Source organism: Schistocerca serialis, chromosome 9, assembly GCF_023864345.2.
Source record: "Schistocerca serialis cubense isolate TAMUIC-IGC-003099 chromosome 9, iqSchSeri2.2, whole genome shotgun sequence".
NCBI classification, from domain to species: Eukaryota; Metazoa; Arthropoda; class Insecta; order Orthoptera; family Acrididae; genus Schistocerca; species Schistocerca serialis.
In genome coordinates, this window is record NC_064646.1 from 15,983,131 (window position 1) to 16,009,301 (window position 26,171).

The 26,171-nt window shown below is 40.4% G+C and overlaps 1 protein-coding gene across 1 annotated transcript in view; it reads right to left on the reverse strand.

Moving 5' to 3' along the window:
- Nucleotides 1-16,179: 16,179 nt before the first annotated feature.
- LOC126418756 (uncharacterized) overlaps nt 16,180-26,171 on the reverse strand; it is a 136,144-nt gene continuing 126,152 nt past the window's right edge. The window contains exon 6 of the mRNA XM_050085681.1: nt 16,180-17,713. Coding sequence (XP_049941638.1) covers nt 17,266-17,713 — 448 coding nt within the window. The 3' untranslated portion in view covers nt 16,180-17,265. The remainder of the gene's footprint in view (nt 17,714-26,171) is intronic.

Below are 26,171 nucleotides of genomic sequence, written 5' to 3' on the forward strand. Positions count from 1 at the left end.
TACCCGCATCGCGTGATTAATAAACTTTTAATAATAAAACGTCGCGCGTGTAACGACAACGCACACATTGGAACTATTATTATCGCGCCCGTGCTACCAGCTGATTCGACTACAACGGAGACGTGGACCACCGTCGTAACTGAAATATTAATGAAACAGGAGTATCCATCATTATCTTCACGCCACGAACCAGGATTAACTTCACACATCGTCCGCGCGGACCACCGCTGACGTCATCGCACTGCCTGCAGCAACAGGTAAGTCATTAAAAGAAAATTATTACGCTCTCTCTCATTTCTAAATTAAAGACGATTGCAATTAAATTATCTATTTTAAAAAAACCGTCACAATATCAAGGTTCAATTTTGTTTAGTTCCAATAAATATTCTTTCGTCTTGTTGACAGTGTTGAAAACCCGCCAAATCAAAGTTCAATTAATAATTTTTTCAAAATTCTTTTCAGATATTTTGCTGCTCATCATAATTTTATTTTAATGTTTGTGTGTAACTTCTTTTGGAGGGAGTACATATTTAATTTTTTGTGCAGTAAAATTAACTACCATAAAATTACGTATATTACCAGCTGATGCTGTCCGCCATTACTGCTTGAAAACTCACCAATAGTAATTTTGCACCTATTTTGTCATTGGCTGTCAGCTTCAAAACAAAATTACGTATTTCCTGGGCATCTAGCAGATGCGCGATGTCTATGTAGACCCCTACAATAGTTTTTTTTTTTTTTTACTTTTGCAGGTTTACTGGAATTATATTGACTTTAATTGCTCATGTGGCCCCCGTTAAAGTGATTTATCGCATATATATCATAATTGTACTGAATTACGTAACTTATTTTTTATAATGTAAACATTGGCATACCATATTTAGATTAAAATTGACGTCTTATTGGCCCCTCATAAGATTCTGCACGTTCTGACAAAGACTGTGCCAATAATTTTTTTTCGCCCATGACTAAAAGGGGTAGTCACATTCCTTGTATAGGTCATGTTTTATTATTGAAAAGGGGTTATTTTCAGAAGTAGAGAAACAGTTTCTTTACAATGTCTACCGGCGTTTTTCCTTCGGCAGCCAAGAGAAGAATAACACCTCTTTGGTTCCGTTTGGTCGCATTTGGTAATAAAGTCGCCGTAGTTCAGGTTTCTGCATTTACCGCACGCTCGTCGAAAAGAGACGAATGCTACACTGACCCCTTCTCAACATGTCGGTGCTTATACACTCGCATCGGAGTCGGGCCACGTTGCATATACATTGCAGCAGCGCCCTCAAACTGAAATTTCTTAGTCACTCCTTATATTATCTAAAGACAGTAAAACAACATAGTTGCCTCCTTTCTGTTATCAGATACTACAGTATTATGCGTCTTGTAAGGTTAAAAAAATGATCCAAACGTTGCACAGAGTGATAACTGTTTCGCCATACCTACTGCTTACTGCTTGCATCACTTCTGAGTGTCAACGTTATACTGGCATCGTATCGCTCACACCGTGAGATTCACCTGTGGCGTCACCCGCAACAGCCGCACGCGCCGAATGCGTTGGCGCCTCGACAATGCTGGCAGCGTTTCCCGGTGGTCGGGCAGTGCCGTGCGGCGCCACTGCACGCACTCGCATTGTAGACGCAGCACGTAATACGACAGCGGGACTCCTGCTGCTTTTGCGGCGAGTTTTAGCTCCAGTGAACGCGTACGCTGACCACTTGTTACCAAGCGGGGTACAAACATAGCTGCCATATTCCTTTTGTCATAACGCTATTATTAAAATATTTATGGGTTGCCAAAACGAGTCAGTAGTCTTTTTTTTCTCTTGCATACAGACACACATAATTAAGATACTGTATAATTATTAATGGTTCAAGAATCATAAAAGAAGGATCTATACATGGAAGAAGCCTGGAGATACTGACAGGTTTCAGATAGATTATATAATGGCCACACAGAGATTTAGGAACCAGGGTTTAAATGGTAAGACATTTCCAGGGACAGATGTGGACTCGGACCACAAACTATTGGTTATGAACTGTAGATTAAAGCTAACGAAACTGCAAAAAGGTGGGAATTTAAGGAGATGGGACCTGGATAAACTGATAGAACCAGAGGTTGCAAAGCGTTTCAGGAACGATTAACAGTAATTGGGGAAGAAATACAGTAGAAGAAGACTGGGGAGCTTTGAGAGGTGAAATAGTGAAGGCAGTAGACGATCAAGTTGGTAAAAAGACGAGGGCTAGTGTAAATCTTGGGTAACAGAAGAAATATTGAATTTAATTGATGAAAGGAGAAAATATAAAAATGCAGTAAATGAAGAAGCAAAAAGGAATACAAATGTCTCAAAAATGAGATCGACAAGAAGTGCAAAATGCCTAAGCAGGCATGGCTAGACGACAAATGTAAGGATGTAGAGGCATATTTCACTAGGGGTAGGATAGCTACTGCCTACAGTAAAATTAAACAGACCTTTGGAGAAAAGAGAACCACTTGCATGAATATCAAGAGCTCAGATGGAAACCCAGTTGTAAGCAAACAAAGGAAAGCAGAAAGGTGGAAGGAGTATATAGAGGGTCTATACAAGGGCGATGTTCTTGAGGACAATATTATGGTAATGGAAGAGGATGTAGATGAAGATCAAATGGGAGATATAATACTGCGTGAAGAGTTTGACAGAACACTGAAAGACCTGAGTCGAAACAAGGCCCCGGGAGTAGACAACATTCCATTAGAACTATTGATAGCCATGGGAGAGCCAGCCCTGACAAAACTCTACCATCTGGTGAGCAAGATGTATGAGACAGGCGAAATGCCCTCAGACTTCAAGACGAATATAATAATTCCAATCCCAAAGAAAGCAGGTGTTGACAGATGTGAAAATTGCCGAACTCTCAGTTTAATAAGCCACGGTTGCAAAATGCTAACACGAATTCTCTACAGACGAATGGAAAAACTTGTAGAAGCCGACCTTGGGGAAGATCAGTTTGGCTTCCGTAGAAATGTTGGAACACGTGAGGCAATACTGACCCTACGACTTATCTTAGAAAATAGATTAAGGAAAGGCAAACCTACGTTTCTAGCATTTGTAGACTTAGAGAGAAAGCTTTTGACAATGTTGACTGGAATACTCTGTTTCAAATTCTGAATGTGGCAGTGGTAAAGTACAGGGAGCGAAATGCTATTTACAGTTTCTACAGAAACCAGATGGCAGTTATAAGACTCGAAGGGCATGAAAGGGAAGCAGTGGTTGGGAAGGGAGTGAGACAGGATTGTAGCCTATCCCCGATGTTATTCAATCTGCATATTGAGCAAGCACTAAAGAAAACTAAAGAAAATATCGGAGTAGGGATTAAAATCCATTGAGAAGAAATAAAAACTTTGAGGTTCGTCGATGACATCGTAATTCTGCCAGAGACAGCAAAGAACCTGGAAGAACAGTTGAAGAGAATGGACAGTGTCTTGAAAGGAGGATATAAGTGAACATCAACAAAAGCAAAACGAGGATAATGGAATGTAGTCGAATTAACTCGGGTGATGCTGAGGGAATTAGATTAGGAAATGAGACACTTAAAGTAGTAGAGTATTGACATTTGGGAGCAAAATAACTGACGATGGTCGTAGTAGAGAGGATATAAAATGTAGACTGGCAATAGCAAGGAAAGCGTTTCTGAAAAAGAGAAATTTGTTAACATCGAGTATAGATTTAAGTGTCAAGAAGTCGTTTCTGAAAGTATTTGTGTGGAGTGTAGCCATGTATGGAAGTGAAACGTGTACGATAAATGGTTTAGACAAATAGAGAATAGATGCTTTCGAAATGTGTGCTACAGAAGAATGCTAGAGGTTAGATGGGTAGATCACGTAACTAATAAGGAGGTATTGAACAGAATTGGGGAGAAGACAAATTTGTGGCACAACCTGACTAGAAGAAGGGATCGGTTGGTAGGACATATTCTGAGGCATCAAGGTATCGCAAATTTAGTATTGGAAGGCAGCGTGTAGGCTAAAAATCGTAGAGGGAAACCAAGAGATGATTGCACTAAACAGATTCAGAAGGATGTAGGTTGCAATAGGTACTGGGAGATGAAGAAGCTTGCACAGGATAGAGTAGCATGGAGAGCTGCATCAAACCAGTCTCTGAACTGAAGACCACAACAACAACATAATTATTAATACCAGAAATCAGGGCGTGGTGTGTGCTTCCTACACTGTCATTAAAAAATCAAGGAACACGCACATAATGCCAGAACTCAGTACTTACGACAACAGATTTAAGGCTACATAGAATGTTGTGAAAGGAGAGACAGTACAACCAGCCACAGAACAAGACATTATCACTAATGAACTGAATGAAAGGGCTATAAATGATGAGTCACAGTTGACTGGAATCTTCTGCGACCACTCTCAGGCGTTTGACTGTATGAATCGCATTATTCTACTAGCTAATTGACATTTTATGGGACTGATGCTATGGCCACCCAGGATAATGTCATATCTAACCAAAAGAGTGCAGAAAGCTGTACATACTAATTCAAGCAATGTAGACCACAGACATAATTCTGACTGGGGAGAAATCACCTATGGGGTTCCCCAAGGTTCAATATTAGGTCCACTAGTGTTCCTCATATATGTAAACGATATTCCACGTAATATACAACCAGCAGAATTAGTTCTTTTTGCATATGACACCACTACTGTAATCAATCCAAGCATATGTACACAAACAGAAAAAATGGTAAACACAGTTCTTAAAAGTATCGTTGACTGGTTTTCTGTGAATGGTCTCACCATCAATTTTAAAACGACTCAACATAATCAGTTCTCCACATCTAGAGGTACTACACCAATTATAAGTGTAACACGTGGCGAGGAAATAATAAATAGGATGGAAACTTCAAAATTATTAGGGCTCAATATTGACAAGAATTTCAATTGAAAGAAAACACATTTTGGAGCTCCTGAAGCAACTTAGTCTAGCCACTCTGATCTTAGAATCACTGCAAATCTTGGGGAGAGACAAATCAGTAAGTTGACATATCCTGCTTATTTTCATTCAATAATATCGTACGGAACAATGTTCTCGGTAACTCATCTTTAAGAAAGAAAGTCTTTACTGGACACAAACGTGCTGAGAGAATAACATGTGGTGCTCAACCATGATCATCTTATAGACACCGGTTTAAGGAGTTGGGCATTCTGACTGCTGATTCACAGTGTATTTATTCCCTCATGAAGTTTGTTGTAAATAATCCACTACTGTTCAAAAGGAACAACGAGGTACATAATTACAATACCAGAAGGAAAAATGACATTCATTACTCTGTGTTAAGGTTATTTTTAGCGTAAAAAGGAGTTCACAATGCCTCAACAAATATGTTTGATCACTTATCCTGTGACATAAAATGCCTGACAGATGCAAAGTAAGGCGCGAGGGATTAGCCGAGCGGTCTCAGGGCGCTGCAGTCATGGACTGTGTGGCTCGTTCCGGCTGAGGTTCGAGTCCTCCCTCGGACATGGATGTGTGTGTTTGTCCATTGGATAATTTAGGTTCAGTAGTGTGTAAGCTTAGGGACTGATGACTTTAGCAGTTAAGTCCCATAAGATTTCACACACATTTGAACATTTTTTTTTTTGAACAGCAAAGTAAAATTTAGTAACAAACTGAGAAAGTTTCTCCTTGAAAACTCGTTCCGTTCCGTAGAAGAATTTCTGTTACTGGAATTTGTAAAAGTTCTTGGTTTGGTATTACTGACACACATCCGTTTGTCTTTTTTCTTTCTTGTAAAAAAAGAAATACAGTACTTAGAAATGTTCATAATGTAACCGTATGTACAAATTAACTTGTGATGTGAATGTAAAACGATACATCGTGCGAAATGATCCCTGGAACATGTAACTAACTAACCGACTAACTAACTATCCATAGACTATCCATAGAATTACGACACTGTATAATTATTAATACCAGAAATCAGGGCGTGACGTGTGCTTACACCGTTGCTGCTTATCTAACACTTATCTTCCTCATTTTTGTAACTTTTAGGTTATGGTTCTCAATCGTTTTCCTCTTCTTCTGAACTGTTGACTTCAAATTAAATTGTCCGCCGTAGAGGTGAAACGTAATTTTAGCGTTTTCTCTGTAGATATCTAAGTACCAGTGGATAGTGGTGAGATCTCCCTTCTGCTCTTGTTAGAAACCGAAATGTCGAAGAAGTGTTATGAAAAACCAAAGAACCGGGTTCGTCACAAAAGTTGACTAAAAAATAAATTGACGAAGCATTAAATAAAATACTGGATCATGATAATGATTCCGAACGATGGGTGAGTGAAGGGGAAAAGGATATTCGGGGGTCTGTAGGTATACGCACCGAGCGCAGAATAAGGATCCAGAACTTAAATTTAGAAAAACTAAATATAACAGCTAAGAATATGAAAAGATACCGCGTTATGTTCGATTTATAAGGGAGTTTTACTTCGAAAACAGGATGAGAAAAGGGATGTTCGGAGATTGCGTTTTACAATAAATAAGCTGAGAATCTTAAGGAATGTATACATGAAAGCTATGGATATTACGGGGGAAAGCCGTGTATGGAACTGTTAGATGAATATGTACATATTAATATGTTATCTAGGAGGGTACTAAAAACAACTAGTGGGATGTGACAGGTGTCCGAGGGTGAGCCATTTCACCGTGACTCAACCAGGCGAAATGCGAAGTTTTATTCCCAGTAAAGTGGAAGAACTATTGTCTGTGGACAGTTTCGAATCTCTGCCAACCGAACGCTATGACATGAATTATATATTTGTAAGCGTAGTTTAGGTATGCATGCCGACGTCGCAAGGTGAAGATGAAGACATATTCTCTATCTCTTCATATATGAGGATAATGAAAGTGTAACACAGAACGTAAAGGGAGATGAAAATCTAATAGTCATGGGAGGCTGGAATACAGTTGTAAGAGAAGGAGTAGAAGGAAAGTTTACAGGAGAATATGGACCTGGGACACGGAATGAGAGAGGAGAAAGACTAACTGAGTTTTGTAATAAATTTCAGCTAGTAATAGTGAATACTCTGTTCATGAATCACAAGAGAGGGAGGTATAGTTGGAAAAGGCCTGGTGATACGGGAATATTTCAGTTAGATTACATCATGGTCAGGCAGAGATTCCGAAATCAGATACTGGATTGTAAGGCGTACCCAGGAGCAGATATACACTCAGACCACAATGTAGTAGTGATGAAGAGTACGCTTAAATTTAAGAGATTAGTCAGGAAGAATCAACTCACAAAGAAGTGGGATACTGAAGTACTTAGGAAAGACGAGACACGCTTGAAGTTCTCTAAGGCTATAGATATAACAATAAGGATTAGCTCAGTAGGCAGTACAGTTGAATAGGAATGAACATCTCTAAAAAGGACAATCACAGAAGTTGGGAAGAAGTGCGAGAATTACCGCACAGTCAGCTTAACAGCTCATGCATCCAAGTTGCTGACAGGAATAGTATACAGAAGAATGGAAAAGAAAATCGAGGATGTGTAAGATGAGATCAGTTTGGCTTTAGGAAAGGTAAGGGCATGATGGAGGTAATTCTGACGTTGCAGTTGATAATGGAAGCAAAGCTAAAGAAATATCAAGACACGTTCTTGGGATTTATTGACCTGGAAAAAGCGTTCGACAATGTAAATTGGCGCAAGATGTTCGAAATACCAAGAAAAATAGAAGTAAGCTATAGGGAGAGACGGATAATGTACAATATGTACAAGAGCCAAGAGGGAATAATAAGCGTGGACGACCAAGAAAGAAGAGCTCGGATTAAGAAGGGTATAAGACAGGCATGTGGTCTTTCATCCCTACTGTTCCATCTGTACATCGAAGAAGCAATGAATGAAATAAAGGAAAGGTTCAAGACTGGAATTAAAGTTTGAGGTGAAAGGATAACAATAACAACATTCGATGAAGACTGAGTGAAAGCGAAGAAGAATTACATGATCTGCCGAATGGAATGAACAGTCTAATGAGTCCAGAATAGCGATTGAAAATAAATTAAAGAAAGAGAAAAGCAGCAGAAATGAGAGCAGCGAGAAACTTAACATGGGGATTGATGGTCACGAAGTAGATGAAGTTAACGAATTCTGCTTCCTAGGCAGCAAAGTAACCAATGACGGACGGAGCGAGGAGGACATCAAAAGCAGACTAGCACTGGCAAAAATGGCATTCCTGGCCAAGAGAAATCTGTTAATATCAAACATGGGCCTTAATTTGGGGAAGAAATTTCTGAGAATGTACGTTTGGAGCGCATCATTTTATGGCAGTGAAACACGAACAGTGGGAAAACGGAAACAGAAGAGGACCTAAGCATTTGAGATGTGGTGCTACTGACGAACGTTGAAAATTAGGTGGACTGATAAGGTAAGGAATGAGGATTCTGTGCAGAGTCGTAGAGGAAAAAAATATTTGGAAAACACTGACAAGTCAGTCAGGCAGCAGTTAGAGTTGACGGTAAATTGAGTTCATGGTTCACAGTAGTTGCAGGGGTAAGACAAGGCTGCAACCTGTCTCCACCGTTGTTCATATTATTTATGGATTGTATGTTGAAAACAATAGACTGGCTGGGTGAGATTAAGGTATGTGAACACAAAATAAGCAGTCTTGCATATGCGGATGACTTAGTTGTGATGGCAGATTCGATTGAAAGTTTGCAAAGTAATATTTCAGAGCTAGATCAGAAATTTAAGGATTATGGTATGAAGATTAGCATCTCCAAAACGAAAGTAATGTCAGTGGGAAAGAAATATAAACGGATTGAATGCCAAATAGGAGGAACAAAGTTAGAGCAGGTGGACGGTTTCAAGTACTTAGGATGCATATTCTCACAGGATGGCAACATCGTGAAAGAACTGGAAGCGAGGTGTAGCAAAGCTAATGCAGTGAGCGCTTAGCTACGATCTACTCTCTTCTGCAAGAAGGAAGTCAGTACCAAGACTAAATTACCTGTGCACCGTTCAATCTTTCGACCAACTTTGTTGTATGGGAGCGAAAGCAGGATGGATTCAGGTTACCTTATCAACAAGGTTGAGGTTACGGATATGAAAGTAGCTAGAATGATAGCAGGTACTAGTAGATGGGAACAATGGCAGGAGGGTGTCCACAATGAGGAAATCAAAGAAAAACTGGGAATAGACTCTATAGATGTAGCAGTCAGGGCGAACAGGCTTAGATGGTGGGGTCATGTTACACGCATGGGAGAAGCAAGGTTACCCAAGAGACTCATGGGTTCAGCAGTAGAGGGTAGGAGGAGTCGGAGCAGACCAAGGAGAAGGTATCTGGATTCGGTTAAGAATGATTTTGAAGTAATCGGTGTAACATCAGAAGCACCAATGTTAGCACTGAATAGGGGATCATGGAGGAATTTTATAAGGGGGGCTATTCTCCAGACTGAACGCTGAAAGGAATAATCAGTCTTAAATGATGATGATGATGATGATGATGATGATGATGATGATGACAAGGATAACAGACACTTCTGTGGTTCTAGAGGGAGCTGTAGAGGGTGAAAACCGTTGAGGCAGATAGGGATTGGAATACATCTAGAAAATAATTGGGAACGTAGGTTGCAGGGGCTACTCTGAGATAAAGAGGTTGGCACACGACAGGAATTTGTGGCGTGCTGCATCAAACCAGTCAGAAGACTGATGAATCCAAAAAATGTCGTAGATGTATCAGGTTACCACACTGTAGCCGGTCCGTAAGGCTAATAGCAAAATTCTGATTGCCGGACTGCAGACTTCTAACTTCTCGAAGGTAGTAAAAACAGAGAGATTATTGCCTGACAACGGATAGCAGTTAACTTCAAACATGTGGAATGAATTTATGACTAGATAAGTGACCAGGCATAGCGAAATATCTTTCTATAACTCGGTAACTAACCCCTGCGAGCTCTGTATGCGTGAGACTTGACGTTTGTGTCGAACCCATCCAAGTACTAAACATTCTAGATGGACGGAATATGTGCAATCGTTTGAAAATGTACTGAAAAGTATAAAAAGCAATACCACAGGTTACTCACCATATGAACTGATGATGGGTAGGAGCCGCGCGAAGTGGCCGCGCGGTCTAAGGCGCCGTGTCACGGATTGCGCGGTCTCTCCCGTCAGAGGTTCGAGTCCTCCATCGGGCATGGGTGTGTGCGTTGTTCTTAGCATAAGTTAGTTCAAGTCGTGTCTAGGGACCGATGACCTCAGCAGTTTGGTCCCTTAGGAATTCACACACGTTTGTGCATTTGAAGGATTGGAAGCCTAAGTTTTACATGGTGTGTTCAATGATTTTGTACAGTGTCTGGCTTCCAAAATTTATCTGGTTGTTAAATAGTTGTCTCTTATGTGTTGCTGCAGTTTCCGTGAAAAGTGAGGTGATGTCTGTTTTTACCAATTTTTATGACGCTCAAATGAGTTTTACTGTGCTTGGCCTATGATACTCCTACTTAAGGTGATCTGCGTATGTTGAATGGTTTCTACTATATATTTACATGTGACGGTGTACCCTTTATACCTTGTGTCGAACGTTCTACCTGTCACCCAGATGTACATTTTATCAAAAAAGTGGTTCAAATGGCTCTGAGCACTTTGGGACTTAACATCTGTGGTCATCAGTCCCCTAGAACTTAGAACTACTTAAACCTAACTAACCTAAGGACATCACACACACCCATGCCCCAGGCAGGATTCGAACCTGCGACCGTAGCGGTCACGCGGTTAGAGACTGAAGCGCCTAGAACCGCACGGCTACACCGGCCGGCTACATTTCCTCATATTTCCTGCGAATGACGTGGTAGGTACTACACTGTTGATATGTGTCTGGTTTTGCTTTCAGTTTTGGGATATGTTTCTGTATCGAATCAATCATTTTACACCCAGTGCTTCTATCACGTACTTTCTTTTGGTTGTGGTGCATGTTTTATTTTTGCCATCAATCGTATTCTGTGTTCAGTGTGTCTGCATGTATGTGATGGTGTGGTTTCGTTCGTTTGTTTAATCTGCTGAGTCTTTATTTTAGATATGCCGACTGTTTCAGGTATTAGTGGTGGAAACTTACTTCGTAAAATGTCCTAGGTGAGATAAATAAGTCTGCATGCACGTCAGACTCTCCAATAAAACTGTCAATTGTATAGTAATATAACAGCTGATTCCATGTCTCTCTTTAATTGTTATGAGCTTTGCGAACTGATCAAGTAGAAACACAGGACTAATGGAGTATACATAATATAACACCATTTCACGCTTCATATTGCTGTCATAGAATGTAGAACTGTGAATGACCACCACAGTGTTTTATTATGTCCGATCGTACTGGAGGTTGTATCCCGTTGCCTCCAACTGCAGGGACTCACAGTTTAATGTGACCTCTGAACTGCGGTGAAATCTGCCATTTATCAGGTACGGCGCGGGAAGGGTTAAGCGGCAGGAAAATTCTTGCACGTGAGTGGGATTGAAACCTCGTCTTATACGCTTATCCAACTAAACACACGCTTCACACGATTTACATGCTATAAATTAAGTTGAATGCATTTCATACTAGTCTTTAAGTTATTATAAGACCATTGCTAGGGTTTGTTGTCCACAAATACAACAGCCGTATCTCCTCGTAAATCTCACTTCGTTGTCGAATAGCTTTGCGTACTCCTTTAAAATCTGTCATTAAGAACTCCAGAAAATGAAGAGTCTATCTGCTTGCATTGAAAATTATGCTATGTGCAGAAATAATCGATAAGTTGTATCATAAATTAAAATTTTATCACAAAGTAGCGCGTGTACAACGCGCCCGGAGAGCTGTGCATATCAAAGCGCGGCTTCCGGAACGAGGAAGTTTTACCGGCCCCGGATCGAATCAGCCCTGTGGATTAACGACGACAGTCGGTGTGCCAGCCAGCATGGATGTGGCTTTTAGGCAGTTTTCCGCATCGCATTTAGGTGAATACGTGACAGGTTCCCAAGTCGTGCCTCAGTTGATTCACAAACGTTTAGAAAACTTTCGCCCACTTCCTCATGCAGGCAATTGAGGCACGCATATTACGTCCCGATGGGTGATGAGGTGGCGACGGGAACGGCATCCGGTCACCCCTTAAATTAACCCTGACAAATCCGTTCATAACGATTCCAATCATGCGTCGATGCAGAACAGAGGCACAAGAAATAGAAGAAGAAGTAAACAGCTGCTGCGGCATTATTATGGATCTCAGATTACTAAATTTCTCTTTGAATGAGACGTAGATAGTAACGAATTTCATTAGCAAAAATTTGTGTCACACAGTAACAACTTGTGTAAAGAAAACTTTGCCTCAGATTATTGACGAAATTATTATGGTACAGTACTCCAGGTCATTAAAAATTAGTATCAACTAATGAAACTCATTATGGGTATTTCTAGATGGCCAATGTTTTCCTGTATGCCATCTCGAGCCTCAAATTATTACTGCCGATATGATCTTGGACTTCTCTGACAATGATGACGCTGAGTTAAAAGTGAAAGAGTGGAAACCTTCATATCGCCTCAGAGCATCTAAGAGAATTCAGTCTAATTCATCTCAAAAACGTTATTTTCCATGGTTACCTGATCGGGCAATGGTTTCTTATAATTACAGATCGGCTAATTTAAGCATGCCAACATCTTCCCTGCTTGTAGGTACTCGTAAATCGCGAAGATAATCTACATAAGACTGCTTTAATACCAATGCGGGTATGGCAATGATGCTCGTAATGATACAAGTGTTTGATAAAAATACGGAAACACCAAAAACACGTCACATTGCCATATGTAATAGGGTCCATGAAACCCGTTGGCACTCAAAACAGCTTCCAGATGTCACATTTGGAGAACAAATTTTGTACCAGATAAGCCGAAATGGTCACATAATCCTTGGCAGTAATGTGAACTTGCAGAATAGCCATGGGATGCTTGGAATACCACGATACGGCTGCCCATATCATCACCGAACCTCCGCCATGTTTCACTCTTGGGACGTACGCTCGACCAGGAATTGTAAACAGAGCGAAACGAGGCCAACAGATCAAACGACTTTTTTCCATTGCTCCGTAACCTAGGTTCTGTGGCTTCGGCGCCACGTTTTTCTGTTGCGGGCATTTGAGTCACTGACAAGTGGTTTTGGAATTCCAGCTTGCCTTCCCATTCCCACCACATAGAGCTCCCCGCGTGTTGTTTTTGGTGCTGATAGGGTTTGCGAGCGCGAAATTTAGTTCTGTACTGAGTTTTCCAACAGTTGTGCTCTAATTTTTCGGCACATTCGTGATTTAGCGGATGATGTTTCTCCGCTTCCCCTTTATACAGTGTAAATCTTCGATTAGGTACCTCTTGAAACATCGAATACTTCGGCTACCTTGATTACGGAAGCGCCCACAAAACGAGCATAAACAATCTGCGAATGCTCGAATTCACTTGGCTCCGACATAACGCTCTCACGACTACTCACGGCACTACTGGGACCACAACTGACTTTTGCAACCTACTGAGGACACCGCACAGGTGCCGTTCGTCGTGAACAGCAACAGAACAAGCAGCAGGCTTGGTTAGCATCTGTATTTACGTTCAGGCAAGCATTCCAGAGGTATTTCCATATTCTTGTACAACTCCTCTACTTGGCGAATTATTACTTGCTGTTGTAGTAACAGAAATGTAAATATGTAAATCTGTTCCATTATAACTGTACCTTAGATCATGAAGTTTTCGTTGTTATATTACAACAATACTTCTATCTTTAGTTATTACATCAAACACTGTTGTGGTATTCTTGGGTAGTTTTTTGAGTATACGATAATATCTGGAGAGTGTAGTACAACTGCACCTATTTGGGTACGTTAGTCTTCCTTTACAAACTGTTTTGGCTGATTGTTGTCTGTATCTGGGTGGTGTCAAGTCTTATGTTTATTACTACCCACTTGCGCATTGTGAAACATCTCAGCTGCATCCAAAATTCAGTTGTTCCATAAGTGTATAGCTTTACTGAAATTTTTCATGTACTTAACAGTAATCCTCATATATGAAGCATTTCCTTCGGTCCTCATAGTACAGTATCATTGTTCTTTTGTCCGCCCCCGGTAGTTGAATGGTCAGCGCGACAGGATGTCAATCCTAAGGGCCCGGGTGCGATTTCCGGCTGGGTCGAAGATTTTCTCCGCTCAGGGACTGGGTGTTGTATTGTCCTAACCATCATCATTTCATCCACATCGACGCGTAAGTTGCCGAAGTGGCGTCAAATCGAAAGAGTTGCACCCGGCGAACGGTCTAACCGACGGGAGGCCCTAGTCACACGACATTTATTTTATTGTTCTTTTCTAAATTTTTATTAAAAATTAGCTGGTCGTATTACTTTGTATATAGGCTGCATCACTGCTACACACTAAAAGTCCTTCATCGTTGTGTCTTGGTAAGAGCCCAGAGAGTGTTAAAATGGTTCATGAGCCTACACAGTTCTGCCTGCTAACGGACACAGAAAACCTCCTCAATGTGAGCGCATGTTTCTCCTAACATGGGATACTTCCATGTGCCTCCTTGCTTGAGGCCCTTTGCCGCTTGCTGATGGACGAGTCACACGTGACTTTGTCTGGGGGTGCAAGCGATGACATTCAGTTATGAGTCATTGTTGCTAAAGGAGGACTGCCTGCACCGCTCCATGCTGACCGATGTGCACATCGAGGGACGCTGCTTACAAATCTGGAATTGGCATCTGCTACAGCTCTCGCTACTGAAAGTCCATTGTTAATGTTTATTTTGTAGTCATTATCATCATTAGATTAACAATATTCTTTTGTCAGACAACAACGTAATAAATCCATAACCACAAATATTAGTTCCAAAGTGAGCCAACAACTAAATTGAGCATTTATGAGTGTCAGACACAATGGTTACTTCGAGGATGTCTTCCTTGGCAGCAAAGATGATGAGTATCGCATTTGTTTTTTCCTAAATTTCTTTTTTCATCTTCTTCACAGGACTCCGTCTTTTCAGATATGAAATATACTTTATTTTCAGTATTAGAAACAAACTCATACTCTTATTTCCGTTTCACTTGCTATTTATCCTGTAGCTAGAGTATATCCATATCTTGCCTTTTGGCTGATTACAAAAGTTTGATGTACGGGCAAATTTAGGATGACCAGGTGCCAGATGAAGAATAACAACAAATTAAAGTAAAGTATTAAGCACTGTATAGTATATTTCAAATACTGAACTCGATAGTAAAAGTAATATGTGAATGAAAGAGTGTGGCATCCCTGATGAAAATTCCAAAGGTTGAATGAGAGCTTAAAATATAGAAACTGTTATTTATGCAATTACTACCTAGTATTTCGTGTGTTGCACATCATTTAACGGCACTTACGCGAAAAACGATTTTTGGCCCGCCAGAGAGCAAAAGAAATGAATGACTGCGGAATAATTAGAAGTAAATACCTAAATACCATTTTAACGACCCCCAAATATCTATCGAAATTTGTTTCCGCGGAGGGAGCAGATCGCAGCTGACTGCAGGAGAACCTAGCAAGACAAAAATACGATAATACTGTCTAGAATTTTCAGGTACCATACTTTCTGTCTGTGACTGTAGATCCACAGAACACGCACCTCAGTTCATTATGATTTCGAACGTAATGTTACGGGCTAATGGGTGTATCTCAGCACAAGATAACTTTACAGCACAGTTTACTGTGGTCAGCATGAATTAGTAGATTGTTGTTTTACAAACAGCTGAATTGAGGACACATTTCGCATCAGATAAATGCAGTGATTAAGAAGAACGTTAGTAACAACACTGTCTAAATGTCTAAAACGATGTGCAAGGTGGGAGATGATTTGTGCTGGCGGCCATTAATGTCTCCTGTACTTCTATAATTTTTACGCGAGAAATTTAGCACAAGGTACATTCATAGATAAACAAAATGTATCCCTTTATCGAAGCTAAAATATTTCTATATTTGCAAGTTCTCCGGGAAAAAATGTTTACATTACGCAGCAAAGCAAACTTGTTGCTTTCGCACCACATAAGTGGGGTAAGATATTGTTGTGAGAAGTTAGTATACAAAGTTTTATTGGTCAGTAGGAATAGGCAGGCAATACGTTTTTATGGTAGAGGAGATAGCGAATTTGATATAAAGAGCAGATAGAAAGAAACAACTGTTTTAGCATTTAGCAACAATTTTATTTAAGATTTCACACGCCACTATAGTAACGTCTGAATTACAATTTTCACTCTCACTCAAGCTGCAATATTCACAATAAAAAAGTATAAATAAAAGGTGCTTTCTGACAGCAAAATTTCTAATGAAATCGCAACAGCTGATGCAGTCTCCACACAAAGTAAGTCACACAGTTCGTCTTCCTGTGTAGTAAATGTCAAATAGTCGCTACGTGATGACAGTCATCTGTCGAAACGGAAGTCACTCCCTGTTAAAAATACTAAGATGTCATTAAAAGTCACAAACGTCACAAGCTGTCCTGTCCTGACCGAGAGCTGAGGTCCTGTCATAAGTTGAGACTGCAGGTCAGCTGCAGTGGCTGCGGACTGCACCCAAATAGGAAGCACGTTTAGTCGAGGGCCATCTCAGAGCACTGGACTATCATGAAAGCTCGACATGGGATCGTGTATGGAAGGAATATGGGGCTGGAAAGTTGCTGCTGTCTAATGAACATAAAAACAATTATTGAAATGAAATTTACAAAACTTGTAGAACACCATTTCAGTTGAAAAGAAGCAAAACTACTGAGAGTTGAACGACAATTCGTGTATTTCTATAAACAAGACACGTCAGAAGTAAGGAACTCAGATTTCATGTACTCGCGGTTAAGGAGAATAACAGTAAGTGTTTGTTTCAATTCTCACGCCTGAAGAATACTGTGTGTCCTTTGTTTGACTGACGTGGATACAGAAACTCCAAGGCAGTCATTTGTACTGTTAGGTGGAGTGGAAGGGTCTCCGGTCTACTACTAACTTTTTTGTCAGATATTTTTGTGCGAACGAATTGTATTCTGACACAAGTACAGTGGAGACTTCGATGCTTCGTCAGGAAAGGAACCTTAGTAACGCAGGGCATCGATATATCAATGATAACAAAGGCATGTGTGTGGATCTGTGGGGAGGGTGGTAGGGAGGGGGCGGCATTTTAACACAAATAGCAACTTTCTGTTAAGGAATTTCGTAGGATTCAGTGGTTAAATGGACTAGGAAGCCTTCAGAAGTGTTATGTTGATTCCCTTTCGTATGCTCTACGCGTTGTATGCGATGAAGGCGGGTCTACGGTTCTGCTGTTGCTGCTGCTGCTGCTTCCTGTGGTTCTCGACTACCTTCTGGGCCTCCAGGTACTGCTTGTAGGCCTGCGACGCCGGGACTATCCCGATGGGAGGGGTGCCGCCCGCGGGGCCGGCGATTGCGGTGGCGGCGGGGGCGGCGACGGCGAGTCCGCCGGGACCGACGAGCGCCGTGCCCATGGGGGCGGCGGCGGCCACGCCCCCGGGTCCGGCGAGCGCGAGCGCCTGCGGCTTGACCTGCGCGACGCTGGGGCCCGGCGGGTCGGCGCCCACCACCTGCTCGGCGTCCTCGCTCTCCGTCGGCTTCTCCTCGCTGCTGCCCGACTCGTCGGAAGCCGGGGAGTCGCCGCTGGCGGCGGCGATGTCGCGCAGACGCTGCGACAGCAGTGCTCCTTGCTGGCTGTACCTGGCGTATACAAAAAATTTAGCCGTGGCATGTTTCCTGATAACTACAATATTTAAAAACATAAAACAGCTTGCGCAAATGGCCATCACAAAAATACAGGACACAGTAGCTCACCTGTTTACATTATCTGGACGTATTCTGAAAGCTAAATATAATTCTGTGCTGGAAACACAAGAAAAGAGTACGAATTGATATTACCATGTTTACGTTGTTTGTTTAGTGAGATATGTGTATACATGAACAGGGAAGGAAATGTTACCTTTGACATTATGTAATTAATCTCTATGGTTTTTGGCAGATATTACTCTGTTCTGTTTTTCCTAGTGACAACGATCAGTATACGTTCGTTCTTATTGTGTCTGTGGTAATACAAAAAAAAAGTCAATTTAACTGGATCTAGACTACCATTTCGTACTGAAATCTGAATCTTAAGGGGGGTAGGACATCAAACGGGCCGACTTGGAGCAGGAGAGGCACCACAGGATATTTTAATTTCTACTGTCTATACTTTTACAAATAAATTCATAAAACTTTGTCAGCATGACCAGGAAGGATTCAGGATTCATACTCATAGTAGTGGAAGCTCAAAAACGTAGCAAAATACCTTTTTTTACATGTGGAATTTCGTCATTTTTTTCACTTACTACAGGCTGCATTTGTTTCTGTAGGTACACTTTTCTTCCTAAGTAAGAGAGATTCTTCGGTGAATTTTGCACAGCATACAAGCAGTACTTACAGATATATGAAACTCTAGAATTTTCCAAATCTATTAAAAACTATGGTAAAAATTGAAATAATTAACTGTAAAATTTGAGTTTTTTCTAAACAAGAAGTTTAAAACGTAACAGTTCATTCATTTTTTCATAAATTAAATAAACTCTAGAGTTTCATACACATGTAACTATAGCAACAAATACAGCCAGTAGTAAGTGAAAAAATGATGAAATTTCACATGTAAAAAAATGCATTTTGTTACGTTTTTGAGCTTCCACTACTATGAATATGAATCCTGAATCCTTCCTGATCATGCTTTCAAAGTTTTATGAATTTATTTGTAAAAGTATAGAGAGTGGAAATTAAAATGTCCCGTGGTGCCTCTCTTGCTGCAAGTCGGCCCGTTTGACGTCCTACCCCCCTTAACATAATTTAATTTACTGAGGATTGGAAAGCAACTTGAATACCAGTTCGTTTTGTGGTCTGGTACTATGAAGACGCCTTGTTCTATGGTGTAATATAGTAAACATGTTTTCGATTTATCCTTAACAAAATGTACCTGAATTTAACTACATACGAAGTCTGATATCTGAGAAGTAAACCCAATTTATCCTTGACATGCTGACGTAAGTTTCAGATTGTTTGCATCGTGCTACGTATCGTGCTAAGAGCTGGTCAATCATTTATTGTCTTGCTCGGAAACAAATAAGCGAATTTTAAATTTGGCCATTCAGTACCATCGTTAGATTGGTGGCAACAAGTATAATATACCTTTAGCAAAACTTGTAAAACTTGTTTTTGCTATGTCTTGACGCTGCACGCCTGTGTGATCCGCCTATGTCTGAGATGCAATTAAAGCAAAAGTAAAAGAACAATATTTTCGTAGAAAAAGGCGAGATTATAACGGTCAGTCTCACCTCGAAAAAAAAAATGGTTTTAGAGATTGGACAGCATCATTATATAACACTAAAACGTCTGACCCACTCGCGTTTTTACTGTCTTTGCAGCGGTCCCACTAAAGAGGACCAACGACGCTTCGATTGTTGTTGCTTTGGTCCTTTTCAGGGAGACTGACTGCTGGCTTCTGTTGATGATCTTCCACTATATGCTGTATGTAAGTGTTACGTCGATGGTTAAGTTGTTTTAGTGTTCTGTGATGGCGCTGTCTAATAATCGAAATGGTTTTACTTGAAATAGTCATTCTGTTGTTGCAGTCTTTGTAGGTTTGCTGTAGCTCTACTACACACTACTTTATCCTGTGCACGTCTCTTAGTTGCTGTATGACTATTGCAGGTGAAGTCGTCTTTAACTGGAGCACTGTAGACAACCCTGAGTCTTCCTCTGCAACTCTGTCCCCTCCTTACCTCACACGTGCACTTACTGCTGGTGGACAAAAATATGGAAACTCCAAAAACGCTACACATTACCGTGTCCAACATGGTGTAGGAAAATCGTTTGCGTACAAAACAGCTTTCAGTCATCTCTGAATGGATAAATACATGACCTGTTTGTTTTCGGGGGAGGCATGTTCAGGCAGCGATGACAGAGGTGGATTGCCATCAAGCACCGTTCTCTCCACAGTAGACCAAAAAGACTCAACAATTGTGACCTGGTGACTGTGGTGTCAGGGAGGACGCGACAGTTCATAGTGGTGCGCACAAAACCAGTCCTGGACGATGCGAGCTATGTGAACAGAAGCCCTACCATCTTAGAACACAGCACCACCATTGATGAACCAAAACTATGCCAAAGGATTAGCCTGATGAGCCAAAATGTTCACATAATCCTTGGCAGTAATCCAGATTTCTCATGGGCCTCAAGGAATACCAAAATATGATTGCCCAAATCATCACCGAACTTCCTAAATGTTTCAGTCCTGGGACATAAACTTAGCTATAAGTTTGAAACAGTGTGAAACAGGGCTCATCCGACCAAATGGTTTTCTCCCATTGCTCCACAGTCCAGGTTTTACGTCTTTGGCACAACGTTTTCCGATTACGGATATTTGCATCACTGACAAGTGGTTCGGAAATTGCAGCTCGCCCTGCAGTTCCCAGCTAACGAACTCACTTCATGTTATTTTGGTGCTGTCAGGGTCCGCGAGTGCCACATTCAGATTTGCAGTCAGGTTTGCACTTGTCATCCTCCTGCTTTTCGTCAAATCCGCTTCAATGATCGTTACGATCACGCAACACACATTTTCGTCCGCGTTGTGACTTAGCACTTGGTGTTTTTCCGCTTCCCCTGTATGCGATATATAGCTTTGATATGGTACTTCTTGAAACACCAAACACTTCAGCTATCTGGTTCCAGAAGCACCCAGAATACGATCACCAACAATTTTCCGACGTTCGACTTCAGTGAGCTCCGATATAACGCATCCACAATTAATCAGAGCAGTGTTCTGACCGGACTGACTCCTGCAACGTATTGAGGACATTGAACAGGTACCGTTCATTGTCAAAAACAACAGCGCAACCAGCAGGCTTTTGTAGCGTATGTATTTATGTTGAGGCAAGCATTCCTCCAGATGCTCCTATATTTTTGTCCAACCCCTCAGTTGCCTTCATTACCAAATCAACTATTACTTGATATCTCAGGGTGCGGCCGTCAATATATATATCTTCGTTTAGTCAAGTTGTGCCATAAAACTCTTTTCTTTCTCCACCAGCCTAATATTCAGTATTCTTCTTCAATACCACATCCTACTCTCTTCTAGTTTCTTCTTGTCTATACTGTTTACCTGTCACGTCTCACTTCAAAGCAGTTGTAATATTATTAGTAACTTCACAATGGTTAAATGAAGGATTGAGGTGTGACTTCGTCAGTACAGAACAGAATCGTTATGTCTTTCATGTATGGTATACTTTTTGACTGTATTCATATTGAAAAATTTATGCTGTTAGCAGCTCTTAATAAAAACAGATTAGTAGAATAACTTCATGAAGAATTAATGCAGAGGGAATTACTCCTTGAAGTTTATAATTAATGATGTACTGGACGATACACAGTTACATGTCCACCGGAATATAAATGTGATTACACAGTTAAGTGTTAATGGTCCCCTTTATCAAAATCCGCCAGAAAAGTTATATTTTTGTACCTACACATCTACTAAAAGAAAAAGCACCTAAATTGAAACAATCACTCTTGAAATTCGAATCAGACGTAATTGCATTTCATTATTTTACTATCACTCTCCAATCATATTTGCTCCTGAAATTAGAAAAAGCAACCACGAGAAATTAAGAACTTAGTCATGTATACTGATTAATAGTTTCGTAATTATTAATATGTAATGTTTACTGATACACTATTTCATTTGTGGCGACTTAAAAAAGGTCATTATGTACTCTACTTTTCCTTCAGGTTATTTTTCACACTAACATCAATAAAGATAAGTTTCAAAATGAATGAACCATATTCTCGAAAAGACATCAAAAAGTAATTTACCTACTGAATTATCTTTACTTGTATATAAAAGGCAAAAGCTGTAACAAAGAGAACTATCTGGATACGTTTGATGCAACTGTGTTCGAATACAGCAGTTTAGCCTGAACAGCTCTGTCCAGGCTACCCGCCGTACAAAACTGTCAGATTGGTAGTCACCGCAGAAGGCGCTGTCTCTGAAATAATGTTCGTAGGCTCAGAAGTACTACTGGGTTATACCAAAAACTTTATCACAGGAATACTATCATTTCCATATTACACAATTAATATGATTTATTCTAAAAATAATTTGATTCGATAATACAATATTTGGAAGCTTTAGTAAAATAGTGTATATTATTTATAATTGTTAATACAATCTTTTTCTTCTGCTGCACATCCACTAATGGATGTTTGCGATCGCATTAGCCCAGTCTTCTCTATCTCTTCGAGTATGGGTCAAATCTCCAGCATTTATTATGCCTGTATACTGTCTGACGTTGCGGAGCCATGACATTCTTCTCCTGCCAATTCATCTCTTGCCTTCAATTTTCCTCTCGATTATCGATTGAAGAAAGTGAACTTCTTATTTTGTATCACATGATCTAAGTACGCTGTTTTCTTACAATACTGAGTATTAACGACAGACACGGTCACAGAACGCAATGCCTATTTTTTAATTACTGTGAACATTCATATGAACATTTAAACGTTACGGTGTTGGAGAAATAGTTAATTTATGAGCTCCTTCTGGATTCCATCCAGTTGCCACAACCATAACAGTAACAGCTACAACATTTCACAAGGTACAATTAGACAAGATAAATTTATTAGTTATAATTACAAATGTAGCAAAATATATTTAATTTCTAAATTATTGGTTACGTCAATTATTGAGGTGGCGATTCAGGGGAAGTCTATGTTTAGCGTGTTACAGAACAGTGAAATTTAACATTAGAAAGCCGGTCTCAAAAAGGTCCATTTCTAGTACACTGGTAATAAAACCAACCAACTCAAATTAACCAGTTTGTGCCTTAGATAAGACAATGTACTCTAGAGAAGTGATATAAATAAACAGATGTTGTTTGCATTGTGTTGGAAGATCAGTTACTGTGGAATCTTCGAATTTATTATCACTGTGTTTCTCAAAACGTAAATTTGGTTAATTATTAGGGAAGAGTGAAAATTTCACCTTCTAGCACAGAAAAGGGGTCGGTATCAATAAGATTATGTTTTTGTCATGTTGAAATATGTTCCACAATAACGTATTTGTCGACATGGTTTGAGGTGTAATAACCTTTATACTGTATTGTAAGGCAGATTTGTATTGTTTAATAGATAAACAGGAACACCCTTTCGATTGTTTAATAGAAAAACAGGAACACCCTTCCGTCATAAAACTAGTGGAAGTTAGTAAGGAGTGTGTTCGTTGATGTAAAACAGTTAAGAAATGGCGGCTTAATTGAGATATGGACCTTGTTGTATTGTAGATAATTTAATGTCACTTAAACTAGTGATGAAAAGTTTGGGAGAGGGAGAGAGAGAGAGAGAGAGAGAGAGAGAGAGAGAGAGAAGCAGTTGCGGACGATCGACAACCAAACATATGGAATAGCTTTCGCTGCAGACATATCAGAAGAAACTTACTTCTCACGTAGACAACTGACTATAAGCGAACTAAATACAAAATGGGTGCGGCGTGTGATAAACGTCAAACAAATGCATGTGTGTGAAGCAGAAATTTACTCCAATGTTTGGATAGAAAGAAAAATTTAATTTGTGAATATGTTTATTTTATGACTGAGACGGTAATCTACTACGGACACGGAAAATGAAACAGCAGTCGATGTTGTGGGTGGAGATCGGTAGTTCCTCACCAAAAGGCACAAATTATGTTTAATATTTCGCTAAGATTTTATAGATGTAAACGGGCTAAACAATTGGCGAACACTGAAAAACCTTCTTCGCCCATGTAAAGAAATGAAATGAGACTGTGAAACCGGAAAAACCATGAGAATCCATTATCCCTGAAAGGTGGTTTGATGATGAAAGAAATAAGTGACTGAAGTATGAATGGAGTGAAAATTGACTCATCAACTGATGTGGCACTCCTTGATGCCTTCCTGTTACCATATCTAAATAAATTTATGAACAGAAAACGTTTTCAGTACAATATAGAGATTCGTTCACGGTAGCCTGTAAACCTTCCAAAACTGCTCCTCAGCAGTTCAGATACATGAATATGAAGATCGGATTTGTGAAGTACTTGTGTTTCTTAAGGAACATCTATCTGACACTTCGGAGTTGGTGGTACCACCATGAAAACAAAACAAAATTATCTGTGATGCGTCCACATATCATTGTTGACAACTCATGATTAATTATGGAAGATTTATCGTTACAGGAAGATGGTGACACAAGATGTACTGCCGAGAATCCAGACTGAATGTATAGGGAAAAGCTTCGTAAGTGGCGCTATCCATATTGGATAAAAGGTATCAGCTTGGTTAGAAACTTAAAGTAACGGAATAATTCAGCGCTCTGATAGCTGGGAAAAATTTTCGGCAGAGAATTGAGGAACTGGAGGAAATGGTATTGTATCTCGTGGGAGAAAATTTATCAATATTCATCCGACAGTCACCTCATTAAATGCACACACAGAATAATACAGTGTGTAGGGAGTGGTGGGGTTGCAGTTACACTCTAACGTCCACAAGGGATTGCGCCAGCGGGAAAGAGAGTGTGACAAAATATTATTGTCAGGTGTAACGCCTGAACCGTAACTGTCGTTTGTCTCTCAGAACTGTTGCTCTCCCTCGACATTTTTAATACGTAGCATAAGTTATTTATGTCAGTTGGAAAGTTGAATATTCGTTTACGGTCATGCATTCGTGTCTCAAACTATTCTGTTTAATGTGCTCTTCTATCTGCGTATTGTCGGCCCTGTATAGTACTGCTTTATCTCCGAATAATAGCTGGGCTACACTTATGTGGTTCGTAAGAGAAATGTATGAAGCCGTCTGGATATGGTTCATTCAATGAAATCGTGAATTCTTCTAATTAGTTTCGTATTTAATCTTAAACTTGTGGTGTATTTCTCAAAAGGTAAAGGCAACAGAGAGATAGTATTGACGTCGAGCTTGATAATAGAAGCAAGACTTGGGAAATCAAAAAACTATTTCATTGTACTTGTGGAGCTAGACGTAACGTTTTATAATTTAAAGGGGATCAAGATGTTTAAAATCATCGTGAAAATTGCGACACGATGTAGGAAAATGGGTAGGAGGTAATAGAAAATATATTCTATGAAGAGTTTACTACAAATCTGTCACAGTTGCCGCAGCTGTATTTTGGCTACTATTTCCGAGCCGACTAGTTCATTCTCAGGCTTGGCGTATTGAGGTTGCAGTGAAAGTGCCTGATCTTAATAACAACCATCTAAAGTCGAGTGACTAGGTTCTCCCGTCGCGTAAACCGTTCGTAGGGTGCAAGTCTTTTGATTTGAAACCACTTCAGCGACTTGCTCGTCGATGGGGATGAAATGATGATGAGTAGGACAACACAACACCCAGGCCCTGAGCGGAGAAAATCTCCGACCCAGCCGGGAATCGAACCCGGGCCCTTAGGATTGACATTCCGTCGCGCTGACCACTCAACTACCGGGGGTGGACTTTTTTGATACTGAATTTTGATCGTTTGAAAGAAGTGATTTGTAAAACATAGTGACAGGCACGTCCCGTGCTGCAATTGGAGAATTAGTTTCGGTTTTAAAGGATTCTAAAGGGTTCAGCGTAAAAATAAGTAACTATCTGAAATTTTATAAACACTTGAATTTTCGACTGAGCTTTCGCTAGTCTAATGACCGATGTCTCTCACATATTTTTCATTAACTGTAATACAACACGATGAGTTTCATAAGTTTTGTCCTTAACGGGTCCGCAGCTGGTGGTCGTGCGGTAGCCTTCTCGCTTCCCGCGCCCGGGTTCCCGGGTTCGATTCCCGTCGGGGTCAGGGATTTTCTCTGCCTCGTGATGAATGGGTGTTGTGTGATGTCCTTAGGTTAGTTAGGTTCAGGTAGTTCTAAGTTCTAGGGGACTCATGACCATAGATGTTAAGTCCCATAGTGCTAAGAGCCCATCCTTAAACGGACTAGCCACCGAAATATACCATTTCATAATTGCCATAGACGAGATGAATAGAAACTCAAATTGGATAAGGACGGAAGTGCAACATCACTATATGAGGATTTAAAATCATCTTTGCTGGGAGCTGCAGAGGAGGCTCTTGGAAGAGGAGGAGGAGCGAGAGGCGTCCAGTG